At 34.5% G+C, this 16,278-nt stretch overlaps 1 protein-coding gene across 1 annotated transcript in view; it reads right to left on the reverse strand.

Moving 5' to 3' along the window:
- Positions 1–1,848: 1,848 nt before the first annotated feature.
- LOC149837107 (putative protein phosphatase 2C 35) overlaps positions 1,849–16,278 on the reverse strand; it is a 35,634-nt gene continuing 21,204 nt past the window's right edge. Inside the window, exons 2-3 of the mRNA XM_090005823.1 lie at positions 2,842–2,973; positions 1,849–2,546 (exon numbers count right to left, since the gene is read on the reverse strand). Of these exons, the coding sequence (XP_089861949.1) occupies positions 2,433–2,546; positions 2,842–2,973 (246 nt within the window). The 3' untranslated portion in view covers positions 1,849–2,432. The remainder of the gene's footprint in view (positions 2,547–2,841; positions 2,974–16,278) is intronic.

A 16,278-nucleotide genomic window follows, 5' to 3' on the forward strand; every position in this document is an offset into this window, starting at 1 on the left:
TAGGTCTGGATTTAGTGAGAGGAGGGTAGAATAGTCATTTTAATAGACAAATAACGGAAGTCGTTGGCATTTGCTATGTTGCCATTTGCTTAAACCCAGGGAAAAACCTTAGAAAGAAATTGGAAACTTTCAAATATTTGATGTGCACATAAACTAGATGAAAAAGTTCGGTGGGTATTTAAAATTTTTCTAAAAATTAAGTTGTTTAAAGTTTTCTAATCATAAGTCACAAAACTACAATCTAACTTCATGATGTCTTAAGGGGGTTGTTTGTTGTGGCGTTCTGCTCGTAGCGCAAGACGCTGCGGATGCACGGAAAGTGTTTGCTGTGTCTTTTTTATCATGTTATTTTTGTTTCACCCCTGTTATGGTTTGAGAAGGGATGGGGAGAGCATTTTGTTTTTAAAGGCAGGAGAGGGGTTCCCATCTCTCTCTCTATTGCAGCCAATGGGGTGAGGCGGAATTGGATGAGGCCAATGGGGTGAGGCAGCATTGGGTGAGCCTGGCGGGGTGAGGGGGCATTGGGTGAGGCTGACAGGGGGTGAGACAACGTTGGGGGTCATCGGTGCCGGTGTTGAGGCCAGGGGTGAGGTGTTGGACACAAGGAACACAGCCTCTTGTACAGTTGGACTTGTATGATTGTTACAGAACCAACAGAATGAGTATTCAATCCACTTTGTTTGTTCATTTTGTCCAATCCTGAACAAGCCATCAAACGAGTCCTAAAGTATAGAAGCCATCAAGTCGCCCAAGTTACTTTTAGAAAAGCTTCCACTCTGTCTGAGTATAATTTACTCGAGTGATGACGGTCGTCAAAAGGAAAATAATTACTTTGGAACTTGTACACCGGGCACTATTGAGATTGCACCAAAGCTGTAAAAATAGAGACACTTCAGCACTCATGTGGTGATACCTAGGCATTTCTCTCTGCCCTATAACCAGAATTCCCTTCCCCTGCAGTGTTTCCATCTGTACTGAGAATTCACAACTGTACCATAAATATTAAAAGAAATGATGGTGACAAGGACTCAAGGAGTCACCAAACATGGCAAAAAAATGAGATTTAGAAGAAATTTTAGAGGATCCAAGAAAAAAAGGAGATTTAGAACAAATTCTAGAGGAGCCAATCCAAGATAAATTTGTAGTTGGCCACCTAAGCATCTAACTAAGGTGTCTATGAAGGAGACTCGAGGGGAGAAACATTCTTAAAAGGCCTGCTATTCTTTTCCAGCCAAAACATCCACCAAACAGACATAATCCAACATTTCACTATAAAACGCCACCTCTGGCTATGCTTCAACAGAGGGATCCAAGAGGAGATCCTTAATACAAGATTCCTCATGCACAATAATATCTAAATCTGATCAGGCTAACTTAAAAAGGCTCTGGAAGAAGCTGCGAAACCAGAAGTTGGTAGGTAGTTTGCTCAGCTCGTAAGCAGAGGCAGCATCTACTGGCCAAGGGAAAATCTCTAGGCTTAGAAAACTCTGCATTCTAACCTTGTTAAGGGACAACAGTCCAAACGAAGGTTCTGGTCCTCAGTGAAGGACCGCACTCCCACAAATTATGTTTGGGAAGGCCATACCTGGCTCGCACAAAGACCTATAGAACGAAGCAACCAAAGTCACCTGATTGAGAGCAAAACCAGCAAACAGAATCCGCCTCTTAGGTTTGACAGAAGAAAACAGTCTTCAAATGCGCCATCTAATCATTAATCTCTTCATCTGCAAGATTTCTACAGAACAAAACTGACCGGCCTGCTTCCATTGATCGAGAGTGGTTAACAAGAACATCAGGGTCTTTTGCAGCTCTAAATAGTCTAGGAAAAACAAGAGAAAAAGGTAATTCTGAAGTAACAACAGCGGTGTTTGCAACATAATGAAAATGATATCATTCTAAATTCACCAATACAGAGCAAGAACTGCAAAGCTCAAAAGGGTACACAAAAGAGTACATTTACTTTTTTTTATCCTAATCTCAACTTCTATGGTGATAACAAATGTCCCCTTCTAACATACCAAGCAGATGGACAACATTAGCTCTAAGCTTGACTGATGGCAACAAAATTGCACAACAGTATGGTACACCAATTTGCTAGGGTTATGAAACCTGCTGCCAAATAGTTGCAGGGATGAAGTATTAAGATGGGGTTTTGGGCAATCTTTCAGGCTGAAACATGCAAAGGAAACCAGATCTATGTCAAACTGTGCCAGGTATTATGCTGACCTATGATATGGTGATGCCATGAATTAGCGTGCATGTTAAGAATTGGATGGATAAACTTGGTGATAGAGTAGAACCCAAGTTTTTTGACGCAAATGATTAGTGATTCCATTTGAGGCCATTTGTCTTATTTGGTGAAGATGAAGCAACACATGCAAGACTCCATTCAGCATGCAGGTCTGCAGAGCATGGAACCTTCCTCGTCTTGCCTATAAAGCTTCTGAGTTGCACCTTGTTGAAGCTAGCCTGTCTTTAATTTGTTTGTCTTCTGCATGTATGGTTGGTTTGCTGCGGCCTCCATTTTCTCCATCACTGGCACCTGACTAATCATGTTCAATAAAATTTCTGCAGTTATTAAACTGGCAACACATCTTTATTAATCAATAACATGACACAAAAACAACCCATCAAATATTTGAGTCAGTCTGGCCCAAGATCCAGATAGACTTGGCCAACGCATACAACTTTCGCTCAGGAAAATCAGTTAGCTGAGATCCCCTACTAGAACAGGAACCCAGTTGACCAAGAATTATCTCAGCCTCGGGTCATCACAGGATTTGACCAGTAAGTAAACTGTATCCAAAGGGCTCTAGGAAATAGAGGTAATTCAGCTCTTACACTAGGTAGGCCATTAATGCGCACGATGATAATTGTAATATCATCGGTCCTACTCTCATGTTCTAACCATAATCTGTATGATTCTGTAGCAATTGCAGCACAGGCATCCCGAGGATCCTTAAATGCAGACACCTACATTGGAAACCACAGAATGTCAAATTGACAATAATAATTTGATCTTCAATTGTGAAATACAATTTTGGCAACCTATAATGTTCCATCAGAAAAAACTATTGCATTAGGAACAATGTTATATTATAGCACTAATATTGAAATTTCACTATGAAGCCAAGTTGAAATCGCAGTTTACTTTCACTAGGTCTTAACTACGTTTGAGCATGCCAAAAACATAAAGACATCCACTGCCTAAGAAAGAGGTCGGATCACATGAACCATTCCTGTTAAGTCTAAACCTTTGCAGCTTGAACCTTAAGTGCAGTTCTTGCAATACACGCAATTTATTTTCCTGCCATATAAGGATACTGAATGTTGCAACACTTTCTTCACAGAAACAAGTTTATGGAACATACAACCATGTGCCAAATTGGTTAGACAAAGCACTGATTGGAAACACCAAGTTGCATGGTGTTGACACCTAAATATTATCAAAAAATTGTTTGACAGCAGGACAAAAGTGGAAATAATATACAGAAAAGAAATTCTGAAGTTGCTCAGAAGTTGGACAAGGGACCTTAGACTAGAAGCAATACCGAGAAGGCAAAGTGTTAAGATATGTATTAACAGCATTCAAGATGATATCATAGATTTATTGAGTTTCATTAGAAACATGCACATCTCAGAACAATAATGGTGATATTGCATAGGAACTGTTGTTAAGCGTTAATGTCTTTTCTTTTCTGAACTACTGCCATCAGTGCACTTGAGAAATGTCAGAGAGTTTACAGCCAAATTCACAGTAGACAAACACCAGAATAATAACATACATGCATTACAGGTTTTCTTTTTGATGTCCTTTTTTATGCATCTGATGTTTGGCTATTACATGCCAAACTTATGAAGCTATGTTATTTTCATGTTACATGTAACTGTTCCCGTGACTGCTGGTTTGGAAATTTCTGGCATTTACCAAGGAAAGGGATTCCTAGAGCTTATAGAAAGCCATCTTATGAAGAGATTCATATTCTTCAGACAAGATGCTTGATATGACAAAGCCGACCTGGATACAAAATCCAGAGGTCTCCACAAGGCCAATATGACCAAACTGTATGCAACCCACTTGGTAAAACCAGCAATTATTGTGGCGGGCAATCATACCTTTAACTTCTAACTTCTAAGCATATTGGCCTTATTAATAGGCCTCTAGACTTTGTTTTTCTCTTGAGTTTATACTTTTAATATTCCCAATCACAAGTTCTAAGTCAACAGGAGCAGCAAGAAATATTTACATTTTGGTACAAGGATTGATGCATTAGAGTACTTCACCCTGTAATGTAAGAACAGATGTAATCAAAAGAGGAACGAAAAAAGGCTCCCTGTGAATCATTTTATATGGTGGATAACAGGTTTAGAGTCAAGTATAAGCATATTCCATTGGCAGACAAGAATATAGCATGGTTGTATTGTACCGGAACAGTTTTCCACAATAGATTGAACTTTATGACCACTAGCCTAGTTTTCAAATGAAATGGCCCATCAACAACCATTCTTTTGAAGCATTCTTCTCAGATCTCAATGTATTCCATGCATAGGTATCAACATGGCCCTAAAAATATTCCCAAGAAGGTCTGTTGACATGATCATGTAGGAGTATCTCACCAGCTCACAAAATCAAAGATGGAGTTAACATCTGAGACAAAATTCTGTCAATTCATTTTATCTTGAACATATCATTGTCCTACTTAAGAAAATGATAGATATGTATTATGGAAACATAAAGGAAATGCATCTCTAACTAACGCAAAACAATTGGTTCAGATATGTTGGCATATTTTATTAAGAAGCAACATCATCTTGAAAAATTGTTTAAAGACGGAAACATAACCATAGGATGTTCACAACGAAAAATTCCTGTGAGTCAGCCTGCAGGTCACAGGTTCCTGTGTATCCAGATCAAGCCTGGGCTGGAGAACCTACAGTAACCAGGAGCCAATTTGGTAATGGGCACAATTGTATAAGAACTACACCAACATTTAAGAAGGGATTCTGACACAGGTTAGGTGCTATTCTGATTACTGTTTGTGACTTTCTGGATATGCAGTAGTCACCATAGCATCAGCTATCTCTAAGAAAAGGATCTTTACTACCTACTGGATCTACAGGTTAGAAGTTCATGCTAGATCACTGGATGCGGCCTGCTTCCACCTTCTTAGTGATTGCTTATTCATTCAGAGAAGTTTTCCTTTTCAAGTTCTGGTTGGCTTCACAGGTTCACTGAAACTACCAAGACATGTTTGAAAATAAGGTAAGCAAAGTTAATTCTCAGGCTGAAACCTTCAGGGAGAGCATCTCATCAATATAATGGTAGAAATGGTTTCTATGTGTACTGTTTAGGGGTAATTATGTATTTCTTGAAATAATCTAGAACATCCTTCTCTAGAGAAGGGTTTACAAGCACTGCCAGGTAATTCATGTTAAAATGTACCCATCAATTGTTGTAATTAGACATATTTTATATATATAAAAGATGATACATATACATATATGGTATATATGTATATGTATCCTCCTATTTATATATATATATAAAATATATATTTTCCTTTTGTTTAGCCGTAGGGGTATTTTAGTCTTTTCCTCTGTTTTACGCACATTCACTTTATGAATGTGATTGTAATTTATTTTATTTTTCTTTTTCTTTTATTTTTTATTTCTTTTTTTCTCAAGTACCAAAAGGTACCTTGGGGGGCCCACTCAAATAGACGTTGGGCCCCTTCCAACGGTCACATTTGTGACCGTTGGAGGGGCTCCAACGTCTATGAGTGGAGCCCCTCCGAGGCTCCTTTTTGTTGTTATAAATAGGGGCTCTCCCCTTTGTATTTCTTACTTCTTGAGGGAGCTTATGCTCCATTGTAATGGGTTTTTTTACCCCTTCTCCATTATTCTTCAATGATATGCAACTTATGACTTTATGTCATATTTTTCCCTTTTTATGGGTTTTATGTGTTAGCACATTATGTGTTTATGTTGTTTCCCTTTAATGGGTATATTTGCACTTCACGTGCATAGATATGGGTTCATTATTGAACCCAATGTATTTCAAGTCACTTTCTAACATGGTATCAGAGCGAGGTCACGATGGGGTTGTCCTTTGGTGCAACGGAAAGCGTGTCGCTCAAGAAATGGTGAAGTATTCATTGCTCTTCCTAAAGTATTATGCTTTTCAAGTTATTCGGTATGTATCCCTTTTCTTAAAAGTATTATGCATTTGACAATATGTTTCTTGCATATAGTTTGTTCGTTTAATGGTCATGATAGTTGAATTATTTCTTTTCACATTTCGTGTGCTCATATATTTTGAAAATATCTCCTTTTAAATTTGGTGAAATCGTTTGTTGTCCAAATATAAAATTCGTGTTTATTTTTCGAACTACTCATCGCATATAATAGTAATTTATGTTTTAAAAATTACCTTCAATTATGTGAGATTTATAGTTCTTAAATAAATATTTCATGATTGACCTATAAGTTAACTTTTCAAAATTATATATATGATTTCTTGCTAAAATAATGATCTTTGCTTAAAATTTCTTAACTCTCATATGAACCCTAATTTGATTCGAGTTCCCCTCTTGATTATGGATTTTAGTGCAATTTGATATAATCATTATATGAGAATCTCTCACATCTAAAATCTTTGTTGAATCCTAAAGTAGTTCTTGTTAATGATGACTTATAAGAACTCCTAAAAAGTTTTTCAATGTTTCTTTTTTGAAAAATTATCTATGATAAACCATTAGGAAAGATTGTTTTAAAAGGAATTTCCCACATAGAGTGCATAGTTCATCTATTACATCCTTTTTGGTATAAATGATTTCATTTTTCATCCTTATAAACTTGTTGGTTTGTATTTTTCATAAGGTTTCGAAACCTCTTAATAATATCTTTAAAGATGCCTACATTGGCCATAATATGGTTTTCTTTGTCCTCAATTGCACTTCTCAAGCATGTAATTATATAATTAAAATTTGAGAATTTCAAGCATTGCTCTTTTTATAAAGTGAATACTTGCTCACTTTTGTGTATTTTTGTATTTTGTGCACATTTGCTTCTCAAATATTTTGCGCTTGTATGCATTCCCTCTTTTTTATGATATACATGCCTTAGTGCATGTTTGTTTACACCTTGGTGTGTATTTGTTCAAGTATTGTATGAGTGCTTTCGTGCACATCTTTTATAAAGCCTTGTGTGCTTACATGTGTATTGTCTCTTCGTAGACATTTTTTGCATTATGGATGCCTCTATGTAAATGTGATGGACATATGGTGTTTGAAACCTTAAATGTTTTAAAGTATATTTAAAATCAAGGTGTTTTGGGATTATAGCCCAACCTTTTATTTGTTTAAGAATCGTATGAGTGCACTTGCACATTTGTGATTCCGTATGTTGTGCTTGTTGTGCACATGTGTTCTTGTGTTTTTTCACAAGTGTTCTTGGTGTGTGTATGTTCACACATTTGTTCTCAAGAATATTATTTTATCGATTGTAGTATCTTGTTGAAGATACTTTTTACATGCATTTATTCCAAAATGTTATTGTTATGAGTATTCTTTTTTAAAAGGAATATTGTTTCATTCGAGGTTTTATTTATATGTTGTCATTACAAGCTTTATTGCCTCAAAAGTCTTTTCCTTTTATGCCCATTATCTAAGTGTCATCATATGTAGACAAGAATTTTATTACACCTTCGTGTGTTTTTAGCCCTTTGTTGGCTTTTGCTCTCTTGGTCTAGTAGCTGAACACACTTGTCTTGAGTGTTTTTATATGTAGACAAGGCACGTTGATTCACACCATGGTGTGTGATTTTTAGCCTATGTTGGCGTTTGTGTCCTTGTTCTAGTCGCTTAAGATGTATGCCCATGGTTGGCTTATTTCATTCATTTCAAGTGCTATCATATGTAGACAAGAGATGTATTATGTTTTAGCCCATGGTTGGCTTATTACTCTTGTTCTAGTAGCTGAACATACTTGGTTTTAAGTGTATTTTTTACGTAGACAAGAGATACTTTTTAGTCCATGTTGGCATGTATTCTTTTGTTCTTGTCGTAGATGCACTTATTTCAAGTATTATTATATGTAGACAAGAGGTTCTTTTACACACCTTTGTGTGTGTCCTTGGCCTTTAATGGCTTTATATTCTTGATCTAGTAGCTTATACACTTGATTTATGGGTTTTGGAGGACTAATGAGGAAGATGTTTGTAATGGATAAACTATTGTTGAAATTGGCAAAATTTCATTCATGACTTGTGTTTTTCAAGTAAATCATCTTTTTGATTGATTTCTTAGCATTTAATCTATATATTAAGTGCTTATGGTTTTTGCCACCCTTATATGTAAAATGTTTTTTTTATTAAGTGTGACTTTCATAAATGTTTTTAAAAACCTTGTGAACTCTTGGGCTTATTTTGCCTAAAGTATGCTTGGAGACTTCGTTTCTCTTATTTGGAACTTCACTACATGTTTGAAGCATGTTTTAGTTCTTTGAGTATCAATTCATATAATGATTCGTATATGCATATGCTCTTTATGGCCTTTTTTGGGCTCTCATTCAATAAAGCATATGTATGTTATGCCTCTTCGTAGGCTTCTTGTGGTATCCCTTAGTGGATCATTTTGTTATTCCCCATTATGGGGTTATATTTGTCCAATGGTGGACCTTATGAATGCATTATGCATTCTTGCAATTTTTGCATAATTTGCTTCCGCTCATTTTGTGTTAACATAATTCATGATTTAGAAACTTTGGTTTTCTAAATTTTTTGTTTCATACTAAAGTAACTATCATATTATGCATAAATTTTGCACCTTGTTAGGAATGTTCCTTTTTGAGTAAAGTGCAAAGATATTGTTTACTTGTTCTTTGTTGTTTTCTTTTCTCAGGATCTTGGAGATAGGACAAAGGGAAGTACCCTGGATGGTTCGGGAAATGGGTTCATCATTTGAAGACAATTGGAGGAAGGCTATTTCAAGTTTCATTGCATCCTTGCCGAAGCCTCGTGGAGTTTTGCCCTTTTTTCAATCTTTTCGTTTCCCTGCAAAGCTTGAGGGGGGGTGTTAAAATGTACCCATCAATTGTTGTAATTAGACATATTTTATATATATAAAAGATGATACATATACATATATGGTATATATGTATATGTATCCTCCTATTTATATATATATATAAAATATATATTTTCCTTTTGTTTAGCCGTAGGGGTATTTTAGTCTTTTCCTCTGTTTTACGCACATTCACTTTATGAATGTGATTGTAATTTATTTTATTTTTCTTTTTCTTTTATTTTTTATTTCTTTTTTTCTCAAGTACCAAAAGGTACCTTGGGGGGCCCACTCAAATAGACGTTGGGCCCCTTCCAACGGTCACATTTGTGACCGTTGGAGGGGCTCCAACGTCTATGAGTGGAGCCCCTCCGAGGCTCCTTTTTGTTGTTATAAATAGGGGCTCTCCCCTTTGTATTTCTTACTTCTTGAGGGAGCTTATGCTCCATTGTAATGGGTTTTTTTACCCCTTCTCCATTATTCTTCAATGATATGCAACTTATGACTTTATGTCATATTTTTCCCTTTTTATGGGTTTTATGTGTTAGCACATTATGTGCTTATGTTGTTTCCCTTTAATGGGTATATTTGCACTTCACGTGCATAGATATGGGTTCATTATTGAACCCAATGTATTTCAAGTCACTTTCTAACATGGTATCAGAGCGAGGTCACGATGGGGTTGTCCTTTGGTGCAACGGAAAGCGTGTCGCTCAAGAAATGGTGAAGTATTCATTGCTCTTCCTAAAGTATTATGCTTTTCAAGTTATTCGGTATGTATCCCTTTTCTTAAAAGTATTATGCATTTGACAATATGTTTCTTGCATATAGTTTGTTCGTTTAATGGTCATGATAGTTGAATTATTTCTTTTCACATTTCGTGTGCTCATATATTTTGAAAATATCTCCTTTTAAATTTGGTGAAATCGTTTGTTGTCCAAATATAAAATTCGTGTTTATTTTTCGAACTACTCATCGCATATAATAGTAATTTATGTTTTAAAAATTACCTTCAATTATGTGAGATTTATAGTTCTTAAATAAATATTTCATGATTGACCTATAAGTTAACTTTTCAAAATTATATATATGATTTCTTGCTAAAATAATGATCTTTGCTTAAAATTTCTTAACTCTCATATGAACCCTAATTTGATTCGAGTTCCCCTCTTGATTATGGATTTTAGTGCAATTTGATATAATCATTATATGAGAATCTCTCACATCTAAAATCTTTGTTGAATCCTAAAGTAGTTCTTGTTAATGATGACTTATAAGAACTCCTAAAAAGTTTTTCAATGTTTCTTTTTTGAAAAATTATCTATGATAAACCATTAGGAAAGATTGTTTTAAAAGGAATTTCCCACATAGAGTGCATAGTTCATCTATTACATCCTTTTTGGTATAAATGATTTCATTTTTCATCCTTATAAACTTGTTGGTTTGTATTTTTCATAAGGTTTCGAAACCTCTTAATAATATCTTTAAAGATGCCTACATTGGCCATAATATGGTTTTCTTTGTCCTCAATTGCACTTCTCAAGCATGTAATTATATAATTAAAATTTGAGAATTTCAAGCATTGCTCTTTTTATAAAGTGAATACTTGCTCACTTTTGTGTATTTTTGTATTTTGTGCACATTTGCTTCTCAAATATTTTGCGCTTGTATGCATTCCCTCTTTTTTATGATATACATGCCTTAGTGCATGTTTGTTTACACCTTGGTGTGTATTTGTTCAAGTATTGTATGAGTGCTTTCGTGCACATCTTTTATAAAGCCTTGTGTGCTTACATGTGTATTGTCTCTTCGTAGACATTTTTTGCATTATGGATGCCTCTATGTAAATGTGATGGACATATGGTGTTTGAAACCTTAAATGTTTTAAAGTATATTTAAAATCAAGGTGTTTTGGGATTATAGCCCAACCTTTTATTTGTTTAAGAATCGTATGAGTGCACTTGCACATTTGTGATTCCGTATGTTGTGCTTGTTGTGCACATGTGTTCTTGTGTTTTTTCACAAGTGTTCTTGGTGTGTGTATGTTCACACATTTGTTCTCAAGAATATTATTTTATCGATTGTAGTATCTTGTTGAAGATACTTTTTACATGCATTTATTCCAAAATGTTATTGTTATGAGTATTCTTTTTTAAAAGGAATATTGTTTCATTCGAGGTTTTATTTATATGTTGTCATTACAAGCTTTATTGCCTCAAAAGTCTTTTCCTTTTATGCCCATTATCTAAGTGTCATCATATGTAGACAAGAATTTTATTACACCTTCGTGTGTTTTTAGCCCTTTGTTGGCTTTTGCTCTCTTGGTCTAGTAGCTGAACACACTTGTCTTGAGTGTTTTTATATGTAGACAAGGCACGTTGATTCACACCATGGTGTGTGATTTTTAGCCTATGTTGGCGTTTGTGTCCTTGTTCTAGTCGCTTAAGATGTATGCCCATGGTTGGCTTATTTCATTCATTTCAAGTGCTATCATATGTAGACAAGAGATGTATTATGTTTTAGCCCATGGTTGGCTTATTACTCTTGTTCTAGTAGCTGAACATACTTGGTTTTAAGTGTATTTTTTACGTAGACAAGAGATACTTTTTAGTCCATGTTGGCATGTATTCTTTTGTTCTTGTCGTAGATGCACTTATTTCAAGTATTATTATATGTAGACAAGAGGTTCTTTTACACACCTTTGTGTGTGTCCTTGGCCTTTAATGGCTTTATATTCTTGATCTAGTAGCTTATACACTTGATTTATGGGTTTTGGAGGACTAATGAGGAAGATGTTTGTAATGGATAAACTATTGTTGAAATTGGCAAAATTTCATTCATGACTTGTGTTTTTCAAGTAAATCATCTTTTTGATTGATTTCTTAGCATTTAATCTATATATTAAGTGCTTATGGTTTTTGCCACCCTTATATGTAAAATGTTTTTTTATTAAGTGTGACTTTCATAAATGTTTTTAAAAACCTTGTGAACTCTTGGGCTTATTTTGCCTAAAGTATGCTTGGAGACTTCGTTTCTCTTATTTGGAACTTCACTACATGTTTGAAGCATGTTTTAGTTCTTTGAGTATCAATTCATATAATGATTCGTATATGCATATGCTCTTTATGGCCTTTTTTGGGCTCTCATTCAATAAAGCATATGTATGTTATGCCTCTTCGTAGGCTTCTTGTGGTATCCCTTAGTGGATCATTTTGTTATTCCCCATTATGGGGTTATATTTGTCCAATGGTGGACCTTATGAATGCATTATGCATTCTTGCAATTTTTGCATAATTTGCTTCCGCTCATTTTGTGTTAACATAATGTATGATTTAGAAACTTTGGTTTTCTAAATTTTTTGTTTCATACTAAAGTAACTATCATATTATGCATAAATTTTGCACCTTGTTAGGAATGTTCCTTTTTGAGTAAAGTGCAAAGATATTGTTTACTTGTTCTTTGTTGTTTTCTTTTCTCAGGATCTTGGAGATAGGACAAAGGGAAGTACCCTGGATGGTTCGGGAAATGGGTTCATCATTTGAAGACAATTGGAGGAAGGCTATTTCAAGTTTCATTGCATCCTTGCCGAAGCCTCGTGGAGTTTTGCCCTTTTTTCAATCTTTTCGTTTCCCTGCAAAGCTTGAGGGGGGGTGTTAAAATGTACCCATCAATTGTTGTAATTAGACATATTTTATATATATAAAAGATGATACATATACATATATGGTATATATGTATATGTATCCTCCTATTTATATATATATATAAAATATATATTTTCCTTTTGTTTAGCCGTAGGGGTATTTTAGTCTTTTCCTCTGTTTTACGCACATTCACTTTATGAATGTGATTGTAATTTATTTTATTTTTCTTTTTCTTTTATTTTTTATTTCTTTTTTTCTCAAGTACCAAAAGGTACCTTGGGGTGCCCACTCAAATAGACGTTGGGCCCCTTCCAACGGTCACATTTGTGACCGTTGGAGGGGCTCCAACGTCTATGAGTGGAGCCCCTCCGAGGCTCCTTTTTGTTGTTATAAATAGGGGCTCTCCCCTTTGTATTTCTTACTTCTTGAGGGAGCTTATGCTCCATTGTAATGGGTTTTTTTACCCCTTCTCCATTATTCTTCAATGATATGCAACTTATGACTTTATGTCATATTTTTCCCTTTTTATGGGTTTTATGTGTTAGCACATTATGTGCTTATGTTGTTTCCCTTTAATGGGTATATTTGCACTTCACGTGCATAGATATGGGTTCATTATTGAACCCAATGTATTTCAAGTCACTTTCTAACATGGTATCAGAGCGAGGTCACGATGGGGTTGTCCTTTGGTGCAACGGAAAGCGTGTCGCTCAAGAAATGGTGAAGTATTCATTGCTCTTCCTAAAGTATTATGCTTTTCAAGTTATTCGGTATGTATCCCTTTTCTTAAAAGTATTATGCATTTGACAATATGTTTCTTGCATATAGTTTGTTCGTTTAATGGTCATGATAGTTGAATTATTTCTTTTCACATTTCGTGTGCTCATATATTTTGAAAATATCTCCTTTTAAATTTGGTGAAATCGTTTGTTGTCCAAATATAAAATTCGTGTTTATTTTTCGAACTACTCATCGCATATAATAGTAATTTATGTTTTAAAAATTACCTTCAATTATGTGAGATTTATAGTTCTTAAATAAATATTTCATGATTGACCTATAAGTTAACTTTTCAAAATTATATATATGATTTCTTGCTAAAATAATGATCTTTGCTTAAAATTTCTTAACTCTCATATGAACCCTAATTTGATTCGAGTTCCCCTCTTGATTATGGATTTTAGTGCAATTTGATATAATCATTATATGAGAATCTCTCACATCTAAAATCTTTGTTGAATCCTAAAGTAGTTCTTGTTAATGATGACTTATAAGAACTCCTAAAAAGTTTTTCAATGTTTCTTTTTTGAAAAATTATCTATGATAAACCATTAGGAAAGATTGTTTTAAAAGGAATTTCCCACATAGAGTGCATAGTTCATCTATTACATCCTTTTTGGTATAAATGATTTCATTTTTCATCCTTATAAACTTGTTGGTTTGTATTTTTCATAAGGTTTCGAAACCTCTTAATAATATCTTTAAAGATGCCTACATTGGCCATAATATGGTTTTCTTTGTCCTCAATTGCACTTCTCAAGCATGTAATTATATAATTAAAATTTGAGAATTTCAAGCATTGCTCTTTTTATAAAGTGAATACTTGCTCACTTTTGTGTATTTTTGTATTTTGTGCACATTTGCTTCTCAAATATTTTGCGCTTGTATGCATTCCCTCTTTTTTATGATATACATGCCTTAGTGCATGTTTGTTTACACCTTGGTGTGTATTTGTTCAAGTATTGTATGAGTGCTTTCGTGCACATCTTTTATAAAGCCTTGTGTGCTTACATGTGTATTGTCTCTTCGTAGACATTTTTTGCATTATGGATGCCTCTATGTAAATGTGATGGACATATGGTGTTTGAAACCTTAAATGTTTTAAAGTATATTTAAAATCAAGGTGTTTTGGGATTATAGCCCAACCTTTTATTTGTTTAAGAATCGTATGAGTGCACTTGCACATTTGTGATTCCGTATGTTGTGCTTGTTGTGCACATGTGTTCTTGTGTTTTTTCACAAGTGTTCTTGGTGTGTGTATGTTCACACATTTGTTCTCAAGAATATTATTTTATCGATTGTAGTATCTTGTTGAAGATACTTTTTACATGCATTTATTCCAAAATGTTATTGTTATGAGTATTCTTTTTTAAAAGGAATATTGTTTCATTCGAGGTTTTATTTATATGTTGTCATTACAAGCTTTATTGCCTCAAAAGTCTTTTCCTTTTATGCCCATTATCTAAGTGTCATCATATGTAGACAAGAATTTTATTACACCTTCGTGTGTTTTTAGCCCTTTGTTGGCTTTTGCTCTCTTGGTCTAGTAGCTGAACACACTTGTCTTGAGTGTTTTTATATGTAGACAAGGCACGTTGATTCACACCATGGTGTGTGATTTTTAGCCTATGTTGGCGTTTGTGTCCTTGTTCTAGTCGCTTAAGATGTATGCCCATGGTTGGCTTATTTCATTCATTTCAAGTGCTATCATATGTAGACAAGAGATGTATTATGTTTTAGCCCATGGTTGGCTTATTACTCTTGTTCTAGTAGCTGAACATACTTGGTTTTAAGTGTATTTTTTACGTAGACAAGAGATACTTTTTAGTCCATGTTGGCATGTATTCTTTTGTTCTTGTCGTAGATGCACTTATTTCAAGTATTATTATATGTAGACAAGAGGTTCTTTTACACACCTTTGTGTGTGTCCTTGGCCTTTAATGGCTTTATATTCTTGATCTAGTAGCTTATACACTTGATTTATGGGTTTTGGAGGACTAATGAGGAAGATGTTTGTAATGGATAAACTATTGTTGAAATTGGCAAAATTTCATTCATGACTTGTGTTTTTCAAGTAAATCATCTTTTTGATTGATTTCTTAGCATTTAATCTATATATTAAGTGCTTATGGTTTTTGCCACCCTTATATGTAAAATGTTTTTTTTATTAAGTGTGACTTTCATAAATGTTTTTAAAAACCTTGTGAACTCTTGGGCTTATTTTGCCTAAAGTATGCTTGGAGACTTCGTTTCTCTTATTTGGAACTTCACTACATGTTTGAAGCATGTTTTAGTTCTTTGAGTATCAATTCATATAATGATTCGTATATGCATATGCTCTTTATGGCCTTTTTTGGGCTCTCATTCAATAAAGCATATGTATGTTATGCCTCTTCGTAGGCTTCTTGTGGTATCCCTTAGTGGATCATTTTGTTATTCCCCATTATGGGGTTATATTTGTCCAATGGTGGACCTTATGAATGCATTATGCATTCTTGCAATTTTTGCATAATTTGCTTCCGCTCATTTTGTGTTAACATAATGTATGATTTAGAAACTTTGGTTTTCTAAATTTTTTGTTTCATACTAAAGTAACTATCATATTATGCATAAATTTTGCACCTTGTTAGGAATGTTCCTTTTTGAGTAAAGTGCAAAGATATTGTTTACTTGTTCTTTGTTGTTTTCTTTTCTCAGGATCTTGGAGATAGGACAAAGGGAAGTACCCTGGATGGTTCGGGAAATGGGTTCATCATTTGAAGACAATTGGAGGAAGGCTATTTCAAGTTTCA

The sequence above is a fragment of the Nuphar pumila genome, chromosome 5 (assembly GCF_984573655.1).
Source record: "Nuphar pumila chromosome 5, dmNupPumi1.hap1.1, whole genome shotgun sequence".
Taxonomy (NCBI): Eukaryota; Viridiplantae; Streptophyta; class Magnoliopsida; order Nymphaeales; family Nymphaeaceae; genus Nuphar; species Nuphar pumila.